Genomic DNA, 14,983 nt, shown 5'->3' with positions numbered 1-14,983 from the left:
CTACGTAAAGAATTAACGTAAACATAAATATATTTATTCATATAATTACACAAAACAAATGAATAGTTGGTTATGAAAATGTTAACGTTTCACCAAAATTGTTCATTTATCTTTTTTTTTTTTTTGAAAAGAATTGTTCATTTATCTTATACACAGTTGGATGCGTTAACAATCTTCTATTCAGATGCTTTTATGTTGAAATGATATGTAGAAATTACATAAAACAACAGTACGAATGCATGCAAAATAAGAAACAGTCTGGACACACAAGTTCACTCTTTAATTGCCAGAACCATTTCTCTAACTATTACTAGTATCTTAACTTTCTCCGCAAACAAACAAGACCCCAGAGTGGGATTAGCCGAAACCAGAGTTTACCAAGATGACAGTGGTACCTACCATCCCAGATTCGGATCATAACCAAAGCATCTTCCTTAAATAACCAGCTCACCTTCGTCCCTATAAATAACCAAAATTCAATTTTTTCCCAACTGTATTTCTCTCTCCCACCTTAAAAAAACGAACTTTGCCAGCTCGAATCCCAAAAGCGAAATAATAAGAAAGAAAATGATCATCACAGCCAATCAAAGCTCTCATATTTCTTCTTCTTCCTCTTCGAAAATTTTATAAAAACTTACCCGCTCTGTCACACTAGCCTCTTCTCCCATTTCTCTATATCTATCTCTCTGTGTTACGTTCACGTTCAACGACGCCGTTTAACCCCAATTCGGCGAATGCGCGGTTGATTCAAAAACCCTTTTTAGGGCCTTCTCTCGCCGCCTCGTCTTTGTCTCCGGGAACGAGACAGGCCGCGAGTTTTTGAATCCAAAAGATTGAAACTAATGTCGACGACATTGGATCCTCTCGATTCGCTCCTCTTCTCTCTCAGCCGAACTCTCTCTACTCCCCCCGCCGTTTTCATTCAGCTTCAGGTTTGTTACTCAGATCCACTTCTACTCGCCGGAGCAAATTTTTATTCATTTATTTAATGTGGGACGGAATTTGAATTCGGATTGTGGAGTTGGTGATTCCGAGGACTCGGATTTTTTTTAAAATCTTTGGTTTTGATTTTCAATCGTTTCGGATGATTTAGCTTCTCATTTCTTGATTTTAGGTGTGAATTTTGTTTTTTTTGGTGTGATTAGTTGCATAATGGAAGTCAAAGATTTGATTTTTGGTCACAAGAAATGGATTTTTGTATGTTTAGGTCACTGTTTAGATATAGTGTAAGCAAAGGTATCTAACTCCATTATTGGTGCTGCAGGGATGTCTAATTTGTTTGATTCTGGCTTTAGGGTGGGCTTGTGCAGCTTGTGTCAGGTACTTGAAGTGTAGTCTCGGCCTGTATGGCTTCTTTAGTGTTACACTTGCATGATGTGATTGATATTGAACATGTTTTTGTTCTTCTGTTATTTCGTTTCAGGAATAGAGAGATTAAACGAATGAAGGATAGTATGAGACGGGGAAATAGCTTTGCCTTCCTTTGCCAGGATATCATGGAACTCGAGCACTCAAGTCAGGCCAAGTTGCCGAGAGTATCTGTTGTTATGCCTTTGAAAGGATTTGGAGAACACAATTTACATAATTGGAGAAGTCAGGTGAGGCATCCATTTCTGTATCTTTGAAGGGATAGGTCTTGTTCATTTATATTACAATAGCCATTTCTTTGTTCTTCTGTATCTAACAAGGATGCTAACTTGTCCTTGGTTTAGAAAAGTGTCTGTCTGTGTTCTCTTCTTAAGTGAAAGCTACAGAATGAGCTGAATCCAATTATAATGCTGGTGGCTACTGTGTGCATTTTGGGTTTAAATCCTAGTTTTAGTTAATTGAATTTGTTAAATTGCGTCTTCATTTTTTTTTTTTCTCAACTAGTAAAATTGGCATGGTCTTAACTGCTGATTGTTTTATTTTATAAATGAACCCAGGTCACATCTCTCTATGGCGGTCCTTTAGAATTTCTTTTTGTGGTGGAAAGTACAGAAGACCCTGCTTACCGTGCTGTATCTGTGCTACTATCCGAGCTTAAGGTATATTTATGTCATTTTGAAATTATTTCTTTTTAAAATACTAAATCCTCTAATGATCAGAAAAGCAAAATATCTGAGATGATGCCATAACATTTGCTTGGATCAATTAGTTGCTTCTTCTGGATATTATTGAAACTGCTGATGTTCAAACTCAAACAATCTTCTTTAATATATTAACCTCCTTTACCTGTTTACCACGGTTCTGTTGCAGGATGAGGTTGAGGCTAAGATTGTTGTGGCTGGTCTTTCAACAACCTGCAGTCAGAAAATCCACAATCAATTGGTATGTTTCTACTGCAGAAACATAAAGTATTATTTGCTATTATGCTTTGCAGTGTCAAAGGTGTGATACAACTTATGTTTTCTGTCCCACCTGTGAATTGTTAGTCACTATTAGTTGCCTACGATGTCTAGACTAGATACTGGATCAGACTTATTGTGGTATAACTTTTTTTAGGGATTCATGTAAAATGCTAAGGAAAGTTTCATTTACGTGTATATATGGAAATTTGGTTTCAGACTTATTGCCTGTTGTATTTAAACTAGGTTTCTTGTGCTTTATCATGTCAAATCATCAATTACTAGATAGTAATGTCCTTTTGTAGGTTGGAGTGGACAAAATGCACAAAGACAGCAAGTATGTATTATTTTTGGATGACGATGTTAGGCTCCACCCTGGATCAATCGGAGCCCTAACTACTGAGATGGAGAAAAATCCTGATGTATGATCCTTGTATGCTGATACGATATATATTAATCCATCTTCTAATTTTTTCTGGTTCATGTGGTTAATTAACTGTGGATTATTATATGGTGTTAATTCTGTTAAAATGGTGTGCAGATCTTCATTCAAACTGGATACCCTCTCGATTTGCCTTCAGGAAGTTTAGGGAGTTACTGCATTTATGAATATCATATGGTATGCTTACAAAAACAATAGTGGCATAAATTACTGCTTTGGGATGCTTAAAAGTATATTAGGGTGCAGGAACATGTACCAGTCTGACTCATTGATATCTGGAATTTATGTTGTCAACAGCCTTGCTCAATGGGCTTTGCTACCGGTGGAAGGACATTCTTTCTGTGGGGAGGTTGCATGATGGCAAGTAGCTATCACCTTCTTTTTCTCTAGCTTGCAATAGATAAATTCGAGATATTAGCCTAACTGTTTGAGATTGTTTGCAGATGCATGCGGATGATTTTAGACTTGATCGCTATGGTGTGGTCTCAGGGCTTAGAGATGGTGGTTACTCCGATGATATGACTCTTGCAGCTATAGCTGGTATATTCTCATTGACATTTTCTGTTCAATCTCATTCAATAGACATAGCTGCATTGATCTTGGCGGATTATGGCCTTCCCAAAGGTCAGTATCATTTACATGCATTATTGCTGATGTTGACCATTTCCAGGGGCTCACAAGAGGCTCATCACATCACCTCCGGTTGCTGTCTTTCCTCATCCCCTTGCAAGTGATCTTAGTTTCTCAAGGTTTGTGATGCACAATTATTCAAATACCAAAAGTAACAAATTTGGTGCCTTAAAAACTTGGCTCAAGTAAATATTTTGACTTTTCATGTAGGTATTGGAATTACTTGAGGAAGCAGACATTTGTACTGGAATCATATTTAACAAAGGTTAATTGGATGATGAACCGGGCATTGTTTACTGTACATTGCTATCTCTCATGGGGTTTTGTAACACCATACTTGATGGCCATGATTCATGTCACAGCAGCTCTACGAATGTATATTAAGGAGTATTCAGTTGAGGAAACGACCTTCACTTTTGGTGGTGAGAACCCTACTTTTCCTTTTAGATAGGTGTTGTTTAGAGAATACATGTGGGGAAAGTCAGCATGGACGATACCATTTTGATTCCCAGCTTTAGCAACTGCATCTGTGTTTAATAGGGTGGTTAATTTGGACAGAGTACTGCAAATCAGGGTTTCAACAAAGTTCCTGATGTCCAAGAATTGCATCTTGTGTTTCACCTTTCATTAGTATCTCAATTACAACTGATAATGATAAATACATGCCTGGAGTTAGAAGTTTAAACTAGAAAAGATGTGCCACCCTTAATCTGAGTCTTTTTTTTTTCTTCGATGCACCATAATCATACTCCTGACTGCTGCAATCACCTTTGCCCAGGTTTGACACTGGTAGGCTGCCTAGCTGTATGCACTATCGTGGAACTTCTTTCAATGTGGAACTTGACAAGGATAGAAGTCCATCTATGCAACATGCTATCACCAGAGGCACCTAACCTCTCACTTGCTACATATAACTGGGGACTTGTAAGTATCCTTGTTCTCTGAAGAGACTCTGAATTTCATTACAGATATCCATATTTCTTGAAACTATCTTTGACTTCCATCTATAGGAAAGTGCACCATTTAACTCCAGTTATAGAGAAACTTTTATCAAAATTCACTATCTTGCTGACTTCTATCTGAAACAAATTTTCCCCCTTGGTAGACATGAATGGATTCTATTGACATTTGTGACTGAATGTAAATTCTTCAGTTTGGATATGGAGAGACTAAACATATAGCTAGAGGCCACCCTGTACCCTGAAAATTATAAGTGGGAATGGGGATCAGAGGTTCTGAAGTAGGACCTCCTGCTTGTATACCATGTTAGATGACCACAACTCAATGGACCAAAAGGCCCAAATATGAAATAATGTACTATACCTAAATATCTTGGTGAAAGTTTTGTTTGGAAATATGAGCAGCAGATATTGGTAGCTAGGACATCAGAAGTTTACAGTCATTTAGTTGGAGATGCTAATTAGTACTTTCTAATATTAATGTACTGTTTCTCAAATGGCAGGTATTCATTGCACTTCTTGTAGATAACTTTTTATACCCCGTCTCTGCCTTTCGTTCTCATTTTACTCAGTCTATCAATTGGTCGGGTATTCGATATCACCTAAAGAATGGGAAGATATTCAAGGTATGCTGACCAAGGCCTTCTTCTAAACTATGACAAGTTAGTTTGCGTATTACATACGAAAAGGAAGAATTTTTTTCTGACCTGCTCTGATGTATTTTTGCTGAAGATTGAACGAAGCAAGGATATGGGTCCAATTTACACGGATTTGGGAGGAAAACATTTAGGGAAGAAAGGAGCTCCTCCAAAGTTGTCATTCCTCAGCTCTTTGGCCAGAAGTTTGGCACAGTGGCATCAACCGAAGAAATATGATAGCTAAGAAATTTGTTCAGTTCAAGTGAAACATCTTGTGATCAGTTGCCCAGCTCTCAAGATCGAATGGATGACGAGGGTGTTGGAAGAAAAATTTGTTGGGGTTGGATTGGTTGGCAATTCAATTATTGGTTATTGGTTAGTGTTTTTAGGAAATTTTTGCTTCATTTTTTAAAATCCCATTCAAATCCATTTGATTCTTCAGCCTCAACCCACTATGTCTGGGTTGATTTGTAACTCATTCTCATCTCCTCCAGCCTCTTCTTTAGTTCTGTAACTTACATTCTTATACAGAGATTCATATGATAGCTAGAGATTTGATTTCCATATGCTCTTGGCCCCAGTACATATCAGTTAATTCAAGCCTTTAACATTTAGTTCCCCCTGTTACTGGTCCAGTTACCCCGTTTCCCTTGATTTGATCATCTGTGTTAAAATTGTAACTTGTAACGTTGTAAGTTCCATAACAAGTAAATTTTATAATTTGTACGAGTAGCTTTCACAAGTTTTAATCAGAGATTGAATTGCAATTGCAAGAGGGTAGTTTTGGTGTGAGGTTTTCTAGTCTTTCATCTCCCCCAAACGGGAGGACTTCTGTACAACGTCATATTCAAGTAGGATTAAGTTTGACCATCAGAGTGATCGCTAAAACGCAAGTTCATCCGGGGATTTCAGGGAAGAAACAGTTGGAAACCAAATCTATAAGCAAACAGGTGATACAGGCAACACGGAAACCAACTAGAAAATGTTTGAATACAGAAAGAATGCCGGTGGCTAAAAGAGAAGTACATTCTCCCAATGATTTCACAAGCTAATGACTAATTAGTTACACTGGCTCCAGGCTCCAGATCTCCAATATAGAATTCGTGAACCATATCATAGACTAAGCTAGCATGCTGCGGCCTACAAAACATAAAGTGAAGATTAAGAAGATAATGTCAGCAACGTCATTGCCACAAGTTTGTTGATGCAATAAAATGTAATAGTGCGGGTGCTAGGTACTGACAGATCACAAGAAAAAGATATTCCACCCTCGCTGATCAGATCTATCTATGAAGATAGAGATCAAATTATAGTTTTGCACTAAGAAAGAACAAATTAAAACACATTATGCACATTGATTTAAAACATTACTCTGGAGCTAAAACATGATTAAAGTGAGAGATGTGAAAATAGGGGTTCATTTACATATATAAGTAGTGCTGTATCGATTGTCTTGGTTTCATTTCCAAACAGCCAGTTCAAAGCCTCAGATGAGGATTGAGAAAGTCACTATAAAACACTTTCATTCTTTCCAAATATGATTAGTTGACGCCAATCAAATGAGAGAAGACTCATTTAATGCTATCCAGTCTTATCTAATATCAACACACACCCTATGGTTGGTGAATTGAGAAAACAGGCTCATTATTTTGCAATGAGTAATGGCAAGGAAAAGCATTTCAGCACAGAGATACTACTTACCCATAAAACCCAACAGTTGAATCATCCCCAGCGTGTGCGAGGATGGCATCACCACCCGGGTGTACCTCTACATATGGTGTAAGGTCATACACCTACAGTTATTGCAAAAACAATACTAGAGTGAAATGTAAAGCCCACAAAGGAAGAACAAGAGATCTCCCAAGAATCTAATGAATCATGATATTACCTTGTTTTTGATAATCACCCAACAATCTGTTCGTTTATTATGCAAAGAAACCTCAGCTTTAGAGTATATCTTGGCTGTCTGGCAATGGAAATAGCATAAACATTTGCTCAAACTTCATTTCTAGAAAACTGAAAAACATGATCATTTTTCTTTGCTGACAATTACAATTATACCTTGTCAGCTTTGGCATTTGACTTAACGTTTTTTGTATTCCCTGCAACCAAAAAGATTTCCTCTTTTATAATCCAAACTCAAAACTTGCTAACAAAGATTCAAACTTTTTGACATTACAACAACTCGAGTAAGAATGCTTTTGTTCTTTATAAGATGAAAAAGAAAAAGGAATAAGAAAATACCAGATGGGATCAGAACGAAAGCTCCTAAAAAGACACACAGAAGCAATGCCACCACAGCTAGAATCATATTTCCAAGCTGAGCTCCTTCAACTGCTGAATCAGAACTATAAAACACACCCAACAAATCCCATCAAAATAACTCGGACATATGCATCAAAAACTTTAGCACAGATGAAATGAAGTCTACTATGATTTTGATCAACTGGGTGTCATTTAGTTTAACACAATGCATAGTCTAAACCAATGGAAAAGAGAAATAAATCAAAAGGAAAATCTCTGAAGGCATTGAAGATGGGATAAGAACTACTTACAGAACACAAAGTAATGCAAAACCCGGAACTTTGATTTGAAATTGGAATCTATGTTGGTGTGTATGTGTAGAGAAAGTGACTGATTGAGAAAGCTGAAAGCTTTAGCTTGAGATTCAATTTGGAAGTCCCTGTATTTCTGCGGAGGTTCAGTGAGAGTTTGCAGTCATGTTAAACTAGACTCTGACTGTGAAGGTACGGATCCAATGGGCCTGGACTTCCAGTAAGTGACCCGGTTGAGGATCCAAATGTAAACATATGAATTTTTTTTGGATCAAAACATATGAATTGTTTGCTCTTCGCTTTTGAAAAATCATAAAAAAAAATAAAAAAAAAAAAAAAAAATTAATTAATTACAGATCTTGAGTTCTGTTAGTTTGAGAAATGTTTCAAAATCATTATGAAAAATAATCAGTAAATAAAAAAAATATACAATTTTGGAATGAAATCGTGCATTGCAGTTTTTGGTATAAATCATGGTCTTGGAGAAATATTTTATCTATTTATTTATTGTTTTTTTTAGAAAGTTATGGTCTAGTTTTCATGAGATCGGGGCATAAACTTTTATTAGTTATAGTTTTGCACTTTTTATTATTAGTCTTTTTCATCATGAGAATATTGTAAATAAAGATTTGTGTTTGACATTATAAATTACTAACTAAAATCATAGGATGACACTAAGGTTGTGTTTGTTTCATAGGACTCTGATGCCCAACCTTAATTTCTATAGGAGTCCAGGACTACCATAACTTGGCTTAAGCTAGATTAGTACCTGACTCATGTTTGGTGCTGACAGGGACTAAGGAGCAGACCAGCACCACCCCGAACGATGGCCTCCAACTCCAAGTAGCCACCGTGGACCCAGCATCGAGTCCTAGCCTGGGTCTCCCCCAGCAACACCACCTGCCCAGTCACCCGAACCCAACTCGCCAACTTCACCCTCATCCCCAACCACACTCTCCGCCGGCTCATTCAAGTCTGAGGCTGCCTGTGGTCACGAGCTTGTGTCGCTGTTGGCAGGAATGAGATCGATTGTACTCAGATCTGATCGGAATGATCCGACCCGGTTTGGTCTAATGGATCTGATCTGGGAGGGGGTTGATTGGGATGGGTGATGTTTGTCAATGGCGTGACGAGGATGGTGGCGGTCCCGCGGAAGTGACTGTGCAGTGCAGCGGGTAGTCTTCAGGAGATGGGTTTCGACCAGGCTTGATTGTTGGTCTGTGATATTCTTTCTTCCTCGACCGGAGCGCCGGAGATGCTGATCAACACTCTCGCCGACTTCAAGAAATGCGACTCGGAGAGAGCCCTGGCCACCATAGAGAGCTCCTCTGCGAAGAGTAGAAGGAGGCTTGCACAATCCCATGGTTTTTGGTGGGTTTGTGGTAGAAGGTGTTGGGGCTACTGTTGGGACTGTGGAGTTTCATTAAAAATAGTCCTCCTTGCTGCCAAACATGGGATAACTGGGATTAGACTACATAAGAATGTCTAATCCCATCCAATCCCATGTAACAAACACAGCCTAAGGGTTAAGATGATGTCACGTAATATGAAATATCAATACATCAGGTGCCTTGGAGAATTTTTGGCTAAAACGTTACAATTACATTATGTGAGAAATTACAGTAATTAACAAATAAAAAAAGAGACATTTCCATAATTAACAATGTAACTACCTAGAGTTCTTATATTTTTGTTGACAAACGTGACTAATAAGCAGACAACGGGTGAACATAGCAAAAATCTTGTCTAGCATGTCGCACTACTCTAATTTCTCACCACAAAGTACACAACAGATGGGATCATTGGAATAGTTCGTGCGCTTGCGACAAAGCCAACAACGACATTGTTCCTTCGACTCTAAGACGTCTGTGACCATCGGCCAGCAAGATGAACAAAGTGAGCCGATGATGCGGGCTATTGCAGGCATGATGTCAAACAATACAAAACAAGCTATGAGATAGGGTGGTTTTAAGGCGACAGTGAGTCCCCGTCGAAGTCCGGCGAGCAACCTTGCTCTACGTCGATCGGAATGAAGTAGGAGCACTCCGACGACTATGAGATGGAGTAACACAAAGGCATAATCGTAGAACCCAAGTTGATCATATGTTGCTAGAAGTGGCGTAAGAACTGCGGAAGCCATGGCCAATGGTTGTATTAGCTAGCTGCTAGCTTTCAAGTTTGAATTGCGGAATAGATGGAGGAGTGCTGGTATTGTTTTCTATATATAGAACCAAGAAGCCTAGCTGATTAATCCGGATGAGCAAAGGAAAAGGAAAAGATGAAGCCTAAGTTTATTAGGAATAGGTAAACCGGCCTGCGAATTGAAGGAAACTAAATCCACATTGGTATTGTAGTTTGTTGAAAACCATTTCGGATCTCTGGCAATAAAAGGGCCTTTACAATTACTGTACCTTATTATAGTAAAAAGTTAAATGCAAACACCATATAGAGAAGTGAGAACCCATGCATACATGAACTAGAAGCTACTTGCACTATAACTATAAAGAAAACAGAAGAGAGATTTGTCTCTTGCCCAAGATTAAAATGAGACACTGAAGAAGAACAAACCAGAAAGAGATACACACACACAGCAATATTGCTGAATGTAAACTTCACTGCTCAAAGAACAGAACTGCGTACAAAGAAGAGCTGCAAGACTCTTTTTGTTCTACTGTTACTACCCGACTAAACAACTTTCTTAAAATACTAACTACAGAGAGTTCTAGACACAAAGCATGCTGCAACAGAAAAGCACAAGCGTGCTACAGCAACAATATTGGAAATAACAGAAAAGTAAAAGCATGCTGAGACAACATTGGAGATAGCAGAAAAGTACAAGCATGCTACAATACAAAAACACTTTTCAGTTTCCAAAAAGAACTTTAAACTTAACACTCCCCCTTAAAGTGATTTTTTTGGAGATCAGCCCCAGCTTGGCACGAAGGAATTCGAATGGACCTTTGGAGAGAGTCTTTGTAAAGATATCTGCAACATTTGACTCACTTCTCACCTCCTTGTTGTCAATTGTTCCATCAAGAACCTTCTCTCGAATAAAATGATGCTCAATCTCAATGTGTTTAGTTCTAGCATGGCACACCGGATTATAAGCAAGCTTGATAGCACTTTGATTATCACCAAACAGAGCAGTAGGCTCATGAATTGGATGATAAACATCCTTAATAAGTCTTCGAAGCCAAACACACTCCTGTGCAGCAAGTGTAGCAGCCTTGTACTCTGCTTCAGTTGTAGATAAAACCACTGCATCTTGTTTCTTGCTGCACCAAGAAACACTTGTATTGTTGCACAGAAAGACATAACCAGAAGTGGATCTTCTTTCGTCTAAATCTCCACCAAAATCAGCATCTGTATAGCCATTTAACAAGAAACCACCACCTCTTTTGTAAAAGAGACCCAGATCAAGAGTACAATTAACATACTTGAGAATCTTCTTTGCTGCTTCTAGATGTGGCTTCCGAGGCTCTTGCAAGTACCGGCTTATGAGCCCAACTGAAAAAGCAATGTCTGGCCTTGTGATTGTCAAATAAAGAAGACCACCAACAAGAGAACGATAAGACTTAGGATCTGGCAAGAGGGATCCTACATCTCGCCTTAATTTCTCACTTGTGTCAAATGGCTTAGCTCACCCAAAATCTTCATATCGAACCGAGTAGATAATTCTGCCCTTAGCTTTGCAATCTCACCTTCATCACTTCCGGTTACTATCATATCATCCACATATAAAAGGACCACCAAATGCAAGTCTCCATCCTTCTTAACAAAAAGACTTGAATCTGCATCTGTAGAATGATAACCACAGAATTGTAGAAATTTTGCAATCTTCCCGTACCATGCTCTCGGAGCTTGCTTTAAACCATATAAAGCTTTCTTGAGTTTGCACACATAACTTGGATGAGCTTTTGATGTGTAGCCTATTGGTTGCTCCATATAGATATCCTTGTCAAGATCACCATATAGAAAAGCATTTTTAACATCAAGCTGCCATAGCTTCCAACCTTGAGAGGTTGCCAAGGAAATCACAACACGAACAGATGTCATCTTTGCAACGGGACTGAAAGTCTCCTCATAATCTTCTCCATAGCTTTGAGAGAAACCACGAGCAACCAATCTAGCTTTAAATCTGTCCACACTTCCATCAGCTTTTCTTTTCAACTTGTAAACCCATTTACATGTGATGAGATTCACATGATCGGGTTTTGGAACAAGATCCCAAGTCTCATTCTTAATGAGAGCCTTCATTTCCTCATCCATGGCTTGCCTCCAGTGACTACTTTCTTTAGCTTCCTCATAACCAGAAGGTTCTTCATCATCAATTGGCCCTGTAAAGAAGCAAGAATAAGTGCTTGTGAAGTTTTCGTCTCGATATCGTGCCGGCTTGGTGATATTTCTTCTTGGCCTTTGATTTGCTCCAACACTTGCATCACCATCTTCTGGAACTCTTCCATCTTCAATTTCTTCTTCATTTTCAGAATTAATGCTCCCCCTTTCACCTTGCTGCAAATCAGATGAAGGCAAGTGAATACTAGGAGCATTTGAGGATGTAGGCAATTCAACAATTTCAGATTCTTGCCAATTTGTATCTCCACCACCAGCTGCACCATAATATGAAGAGATTTCATCAAATACAACATCTCTCGACACAACAAAATTGTGAGTGATAGGATCCATGCATTTCCAGCCCTTTTTCCTTTCATCGTACCCAATAAATATGCATTTTTTCGCCTTTGCATCCAGCTTCCCTCTTCTAGAGTCCGGCACATGAACATAGCAAATTGAGCCAAACACTTTGAAATGCTTTACACTAGGCTTCTCTCCAAACATCAGCTCATAAGGTGTCTTCATGTTATTTGGACTCAAAGGCAACCGATTGATTACATAGGCTGCACACATCATACCCTCTGCCCATAAGGCCTTGGGTAAATTTTTGGCATGTAACCAGCTTCTACATGTCTCCGTGAAATGCCGGATCTTCCTTTCTGCTATGCCATTTTGCTGGGGGGTTTCTGCACAAGACAACTCTCTTCTTATCCCAAACCGACGACAAAAAGAAAAAAATTCATCAGAGATGAACTCTCCCCCATTGTCGGTTCGCAGCCGCTTAATTTTCAAACCAAGAACACCTTCAACAGTCTCTTTGAACTCTTGAAACTTTGAGAAAGCATCTGATTTTTGCTTAATACAATAGACCCATGTAAATCTTGAAAAATCATCAACAAGAATCAACATATATCGAAGACCAGAAAATGAAGGAGTTCTAGTAGGACCAAATAAATCACCATGAATGCATTCCAAGGGAGCCTTGCTTCTTGATTGAGAAATTCCGAATGGAAGACGATGAGACTTACCGAATTGGCACCCTTCACACACTTCTTTGCTAGGAAAGGTTGTCAAGCTTGGTAGACCTTTCACCAAATTCTTCCGAACCATGACTTTCAACTTATCAAAGTTCACATGCCCCAATCTAGCATGCCACAAGGATGCATTCTCATTGCAGCTCACTTTATCAATATAAGATGAAGAGGCAGACAACACAAATGTATCTTTTACTCTCCTACCAGTATGCATAACATCTGCCTTGATAAATTTAACATTTCGGAGAAATTTAACATCATGTGGCCCAAACAAAACACTATAACCAGCATCCACAGCATTTGGTACTGAAAATAAATTCTTCTTCATGCCAGGAACATGGAAAACATTATTTAAGGTGATAGAATCGTTACCTCCATCGTTAATGACTACGGTGCCTTCATTCTTAACCTTGTGAACTGAATTATCTGCTGTCACCATAGCTTCATTGCCAATGTGTGGTTGTAACTTGGAGAACTTTGATTCATCACCTGTCAAATGATGGCCACAGCCGGAATCCACAATCCAATCATTCTGGAAATTAATAGAAGTCATGGCATTGAGAGTTGATGACTCCACCATAAAACATTTCCCCCAACTGTCTTCATCTTCACCATGACTTGAGTCATGAAAGCCACCATTTTTCCTAGCATAATTTCCCGAGTTGAGCTTCACATTGCAGAACCTTTTGATATGACCAGGCCTACCACATCGATGACACTTGAACTTTTTCTTGTGGGAAGGTTCACCAGCTCCTTCATTCACATGCCTTTTAAACTCTTTCTTCTCAAATCTGAAATTCTTCCTTCCATGAGCAGAGAGTGCCTCCCCTGTGTTGTTGGAGTTGCTTGATATTGAAATTCCAGCCATTTGTCGGGCTAGAGATTCTTGAGAAGACAAGAGGTTCTCAAATTCTTCCAAGGAGGGTTGCCGATCCCACCCTTGAATTGAAGTAACAAAGGGAGTGTACTCCTTTCTCAACCCACGAATAATATGTCTTCTCACACGAGCCTCAGAGATAGGTTCATCTGGATCTAAAACTGAAATCTCCGAACACAAGTTCTTGATCTTTAGGAAAAATTGAGACATAGAAAGATCACCTTGGCTTGAATTTGCCAATTCATTCTCCAACATTTGGAGACGACCGATATCTTTCTTGTTAAAGAGCCTGTTGAGAGTCTCCCAAATATCATTTGCTGAGGTGCACTTCATAATATGATCGAACAATGCAGGAGAAATGGATTTCTTTAGCACGAACTCTGCCTTTGCATTCATAGTTGTCCACTTCTTCAAATCCTCAGCGTTTTCTGCATTATCCTCAGGCTGAGCTGTATTTGCTCCACCAACAACAGCCCACAGTTCTTCACCAACCAAATAAGACTGAATACAAGATCTCCACATCTTATAATTTGATTGGTTGAGCAGCTCTATGCCAAGTCCGGCACTCCGACTTGAAGACTCCATCTCTTGCAGCAACACTGGTTGATCTTCTTCACCAAGGGATTGACACAGCACTCAGCACCTACCACCCTTGGGGCTCTGATACCATAAAGAAAACAGAAGAGAGATTTGTCTCTTGCCCAAGATTAAAATGAGACACTGAAGAAGAACAAACCAGAAAGAGATACACACACACAGCAATATTGCTGAATGTAAACTTCACTGCTCAAAGAACAGAACTGCGTACAAAGAAGAGCTGCAAGACTCTTTTTGTTCTACTGTTACTACCCGACTAAACAACTTTCTTAAAATACTAACTACAGAGAGTTCTAGACACAAAGCATGCTGCAACAGAAAAGCACAAGCGTGCTACAGCAACAATATTGGAAATAACAGAAAAGTAAAAGCATGCTGAGACAACATTGGAGATAGCAGAAAAGTACAAGCATGCTACAATACAAAAACACTTTTCAGTTTCCAAAAAGAACTTTAAACTTAACAAACTATTGGTATTGTTTCTTTGTTATATACAAGAACACGTTTTCTAATCCTTTGACGAAGATGAAATCCAGTTCCACTACAAAGAAGTAAAATAAAATTTAGTAAAAATCCAATCCAAATCGAA

The 14,983-nt window shown here is 38.8% G+C and overlaps 2 protein-coding genes across 2 annotated transcripts; one reads left to right on the top strand and one right to left on the bottom strand.

Annotated features, from left to right (window-relative positions):
- The first annotated feature begins 488 nt into the window (after positions 1-488).
- LOC133712109 (uncharacterized) lies at positions 489-5,562 on the top strand. The gene is made up of 14 exons (XM_062138191.1): positions 489-932; positions 1,265-1,320; positions 1,424-1,598; positions 1,926-2,027; positions 2,239-2,310; positions 2,633-2,749; positions 2,869-2,946; positions 3,067-3,129; positions 3,213-3,309; positions 3,440-3,518; positions 3,610-3,821; positions 4,178-4,323; positions 4,862-4,984; positions 5,091-5,562. Exons 1-14 carry the CDS (start codon positions 843-845, stop codon positions 5,238-5,240), a joined length of 1,560 nt encoding a protein of 519 aa, XP_061994175.1. The 5' UTR covers positions 489-842; the 3' UTR covers positions 5,241-5,562.
- Positions 5,563-5,909: 347 nt separating this feature from the next.
- LOC133712099 (cytochrome B5-like protein) lies at positions 5,910-7,760 on the bottom strand. The gene is made up of 6 exons (XM_062138184.1): positions 7,552-7,760; positions 7,241-7,344; positions 7,058-7,098; positions 6,885-6,962; positions 6,698-6,789; positions 5,910-6,136 (listed from the first exon to the last, which is right to left on the bottom strand). The coding sequence occupies exons 2-6, from the start codon at positions 7,305-7,307 to the stop codon at positions 6,052-6,054; spliced, it is 363 nt and encodes a 120-aa protein (XP_061994168.1). The 5' UTR covers positions 7,308-7,344; positions 7,552-7,760; the 3' UTR covers positions 5,910-6,051.
- Between the last annotated feature and the right edge of the window lie 7,223 nt (positions 7,761-14,983).

This window comes from Rosa rugosa, chromosome 1 (genome assembly GCF_958449725.1).
Source record: "Rosa rugosa chromosome 1, drRosRugo1.1, whole genome shotgun sequence".
Lineage (NCBI taxonomy): Eukaryota > Viridiplantae > Streptophyta > Magnoliopsida > Rosales > Rosaceae > Rosa > Rosa rugosa.
Note: the sequence above shows the minus strand (reverse complement) of the source record. Positions and strands in the feature narration are given on the sequence as shown.

What these genes read in the sequence shown, in the direction of transcription:
- LOC133712109 (XM_062138191.1), top strand. Translation starts at nt 843, where the DNA reads ATGTCGACGACATTGGATCCTCTCGATTCGCTCCTCTTCTCTCTCAGC. An exon ending in AGAAAATCCACAATCAATTG is followed by an intron (nt 2,311 to 2,632) that starts GTATGTTTCTAC and finishes GTCCTTTTGTAG; the next exon opens with GTTGGAGTGGACAAAATGCA. An exon ending in TGTGGGGAGGTTGCATGATG is followed by an intron (nt 3,130 to 3,212) that starts GCAAGTAGCTAT and finishes GATTGTTTGCAG; the next exon opens with ATGCATGCGGATGATTTTAG.
- LOC133712099 (XM_062138184.1), bottom strand. Translation starts at nt 7,307, where the DNA reads ATGATTCTAGCTGTGGTGGCATTGCTTCTGTGTGTCTTTTTAGGAGCT. An exon ending in CAAATGCCAAAGCTGACAAG is followed by an intron (nt 6,963 to 7,057) that starts GTATAATTGTAA and finishes TTCCATTGCCAG; the next exon opens with ACAGCCAAGATATACTCTAA. An exon ending in GGGTGATTATCAAAAACAAG is followed by an intron (nt 6,790 to 6,884) that starts GTAATATCATGA and finishes CAATAACTGTAG; the next exon opens with GTGTATGACCTTACACCATA.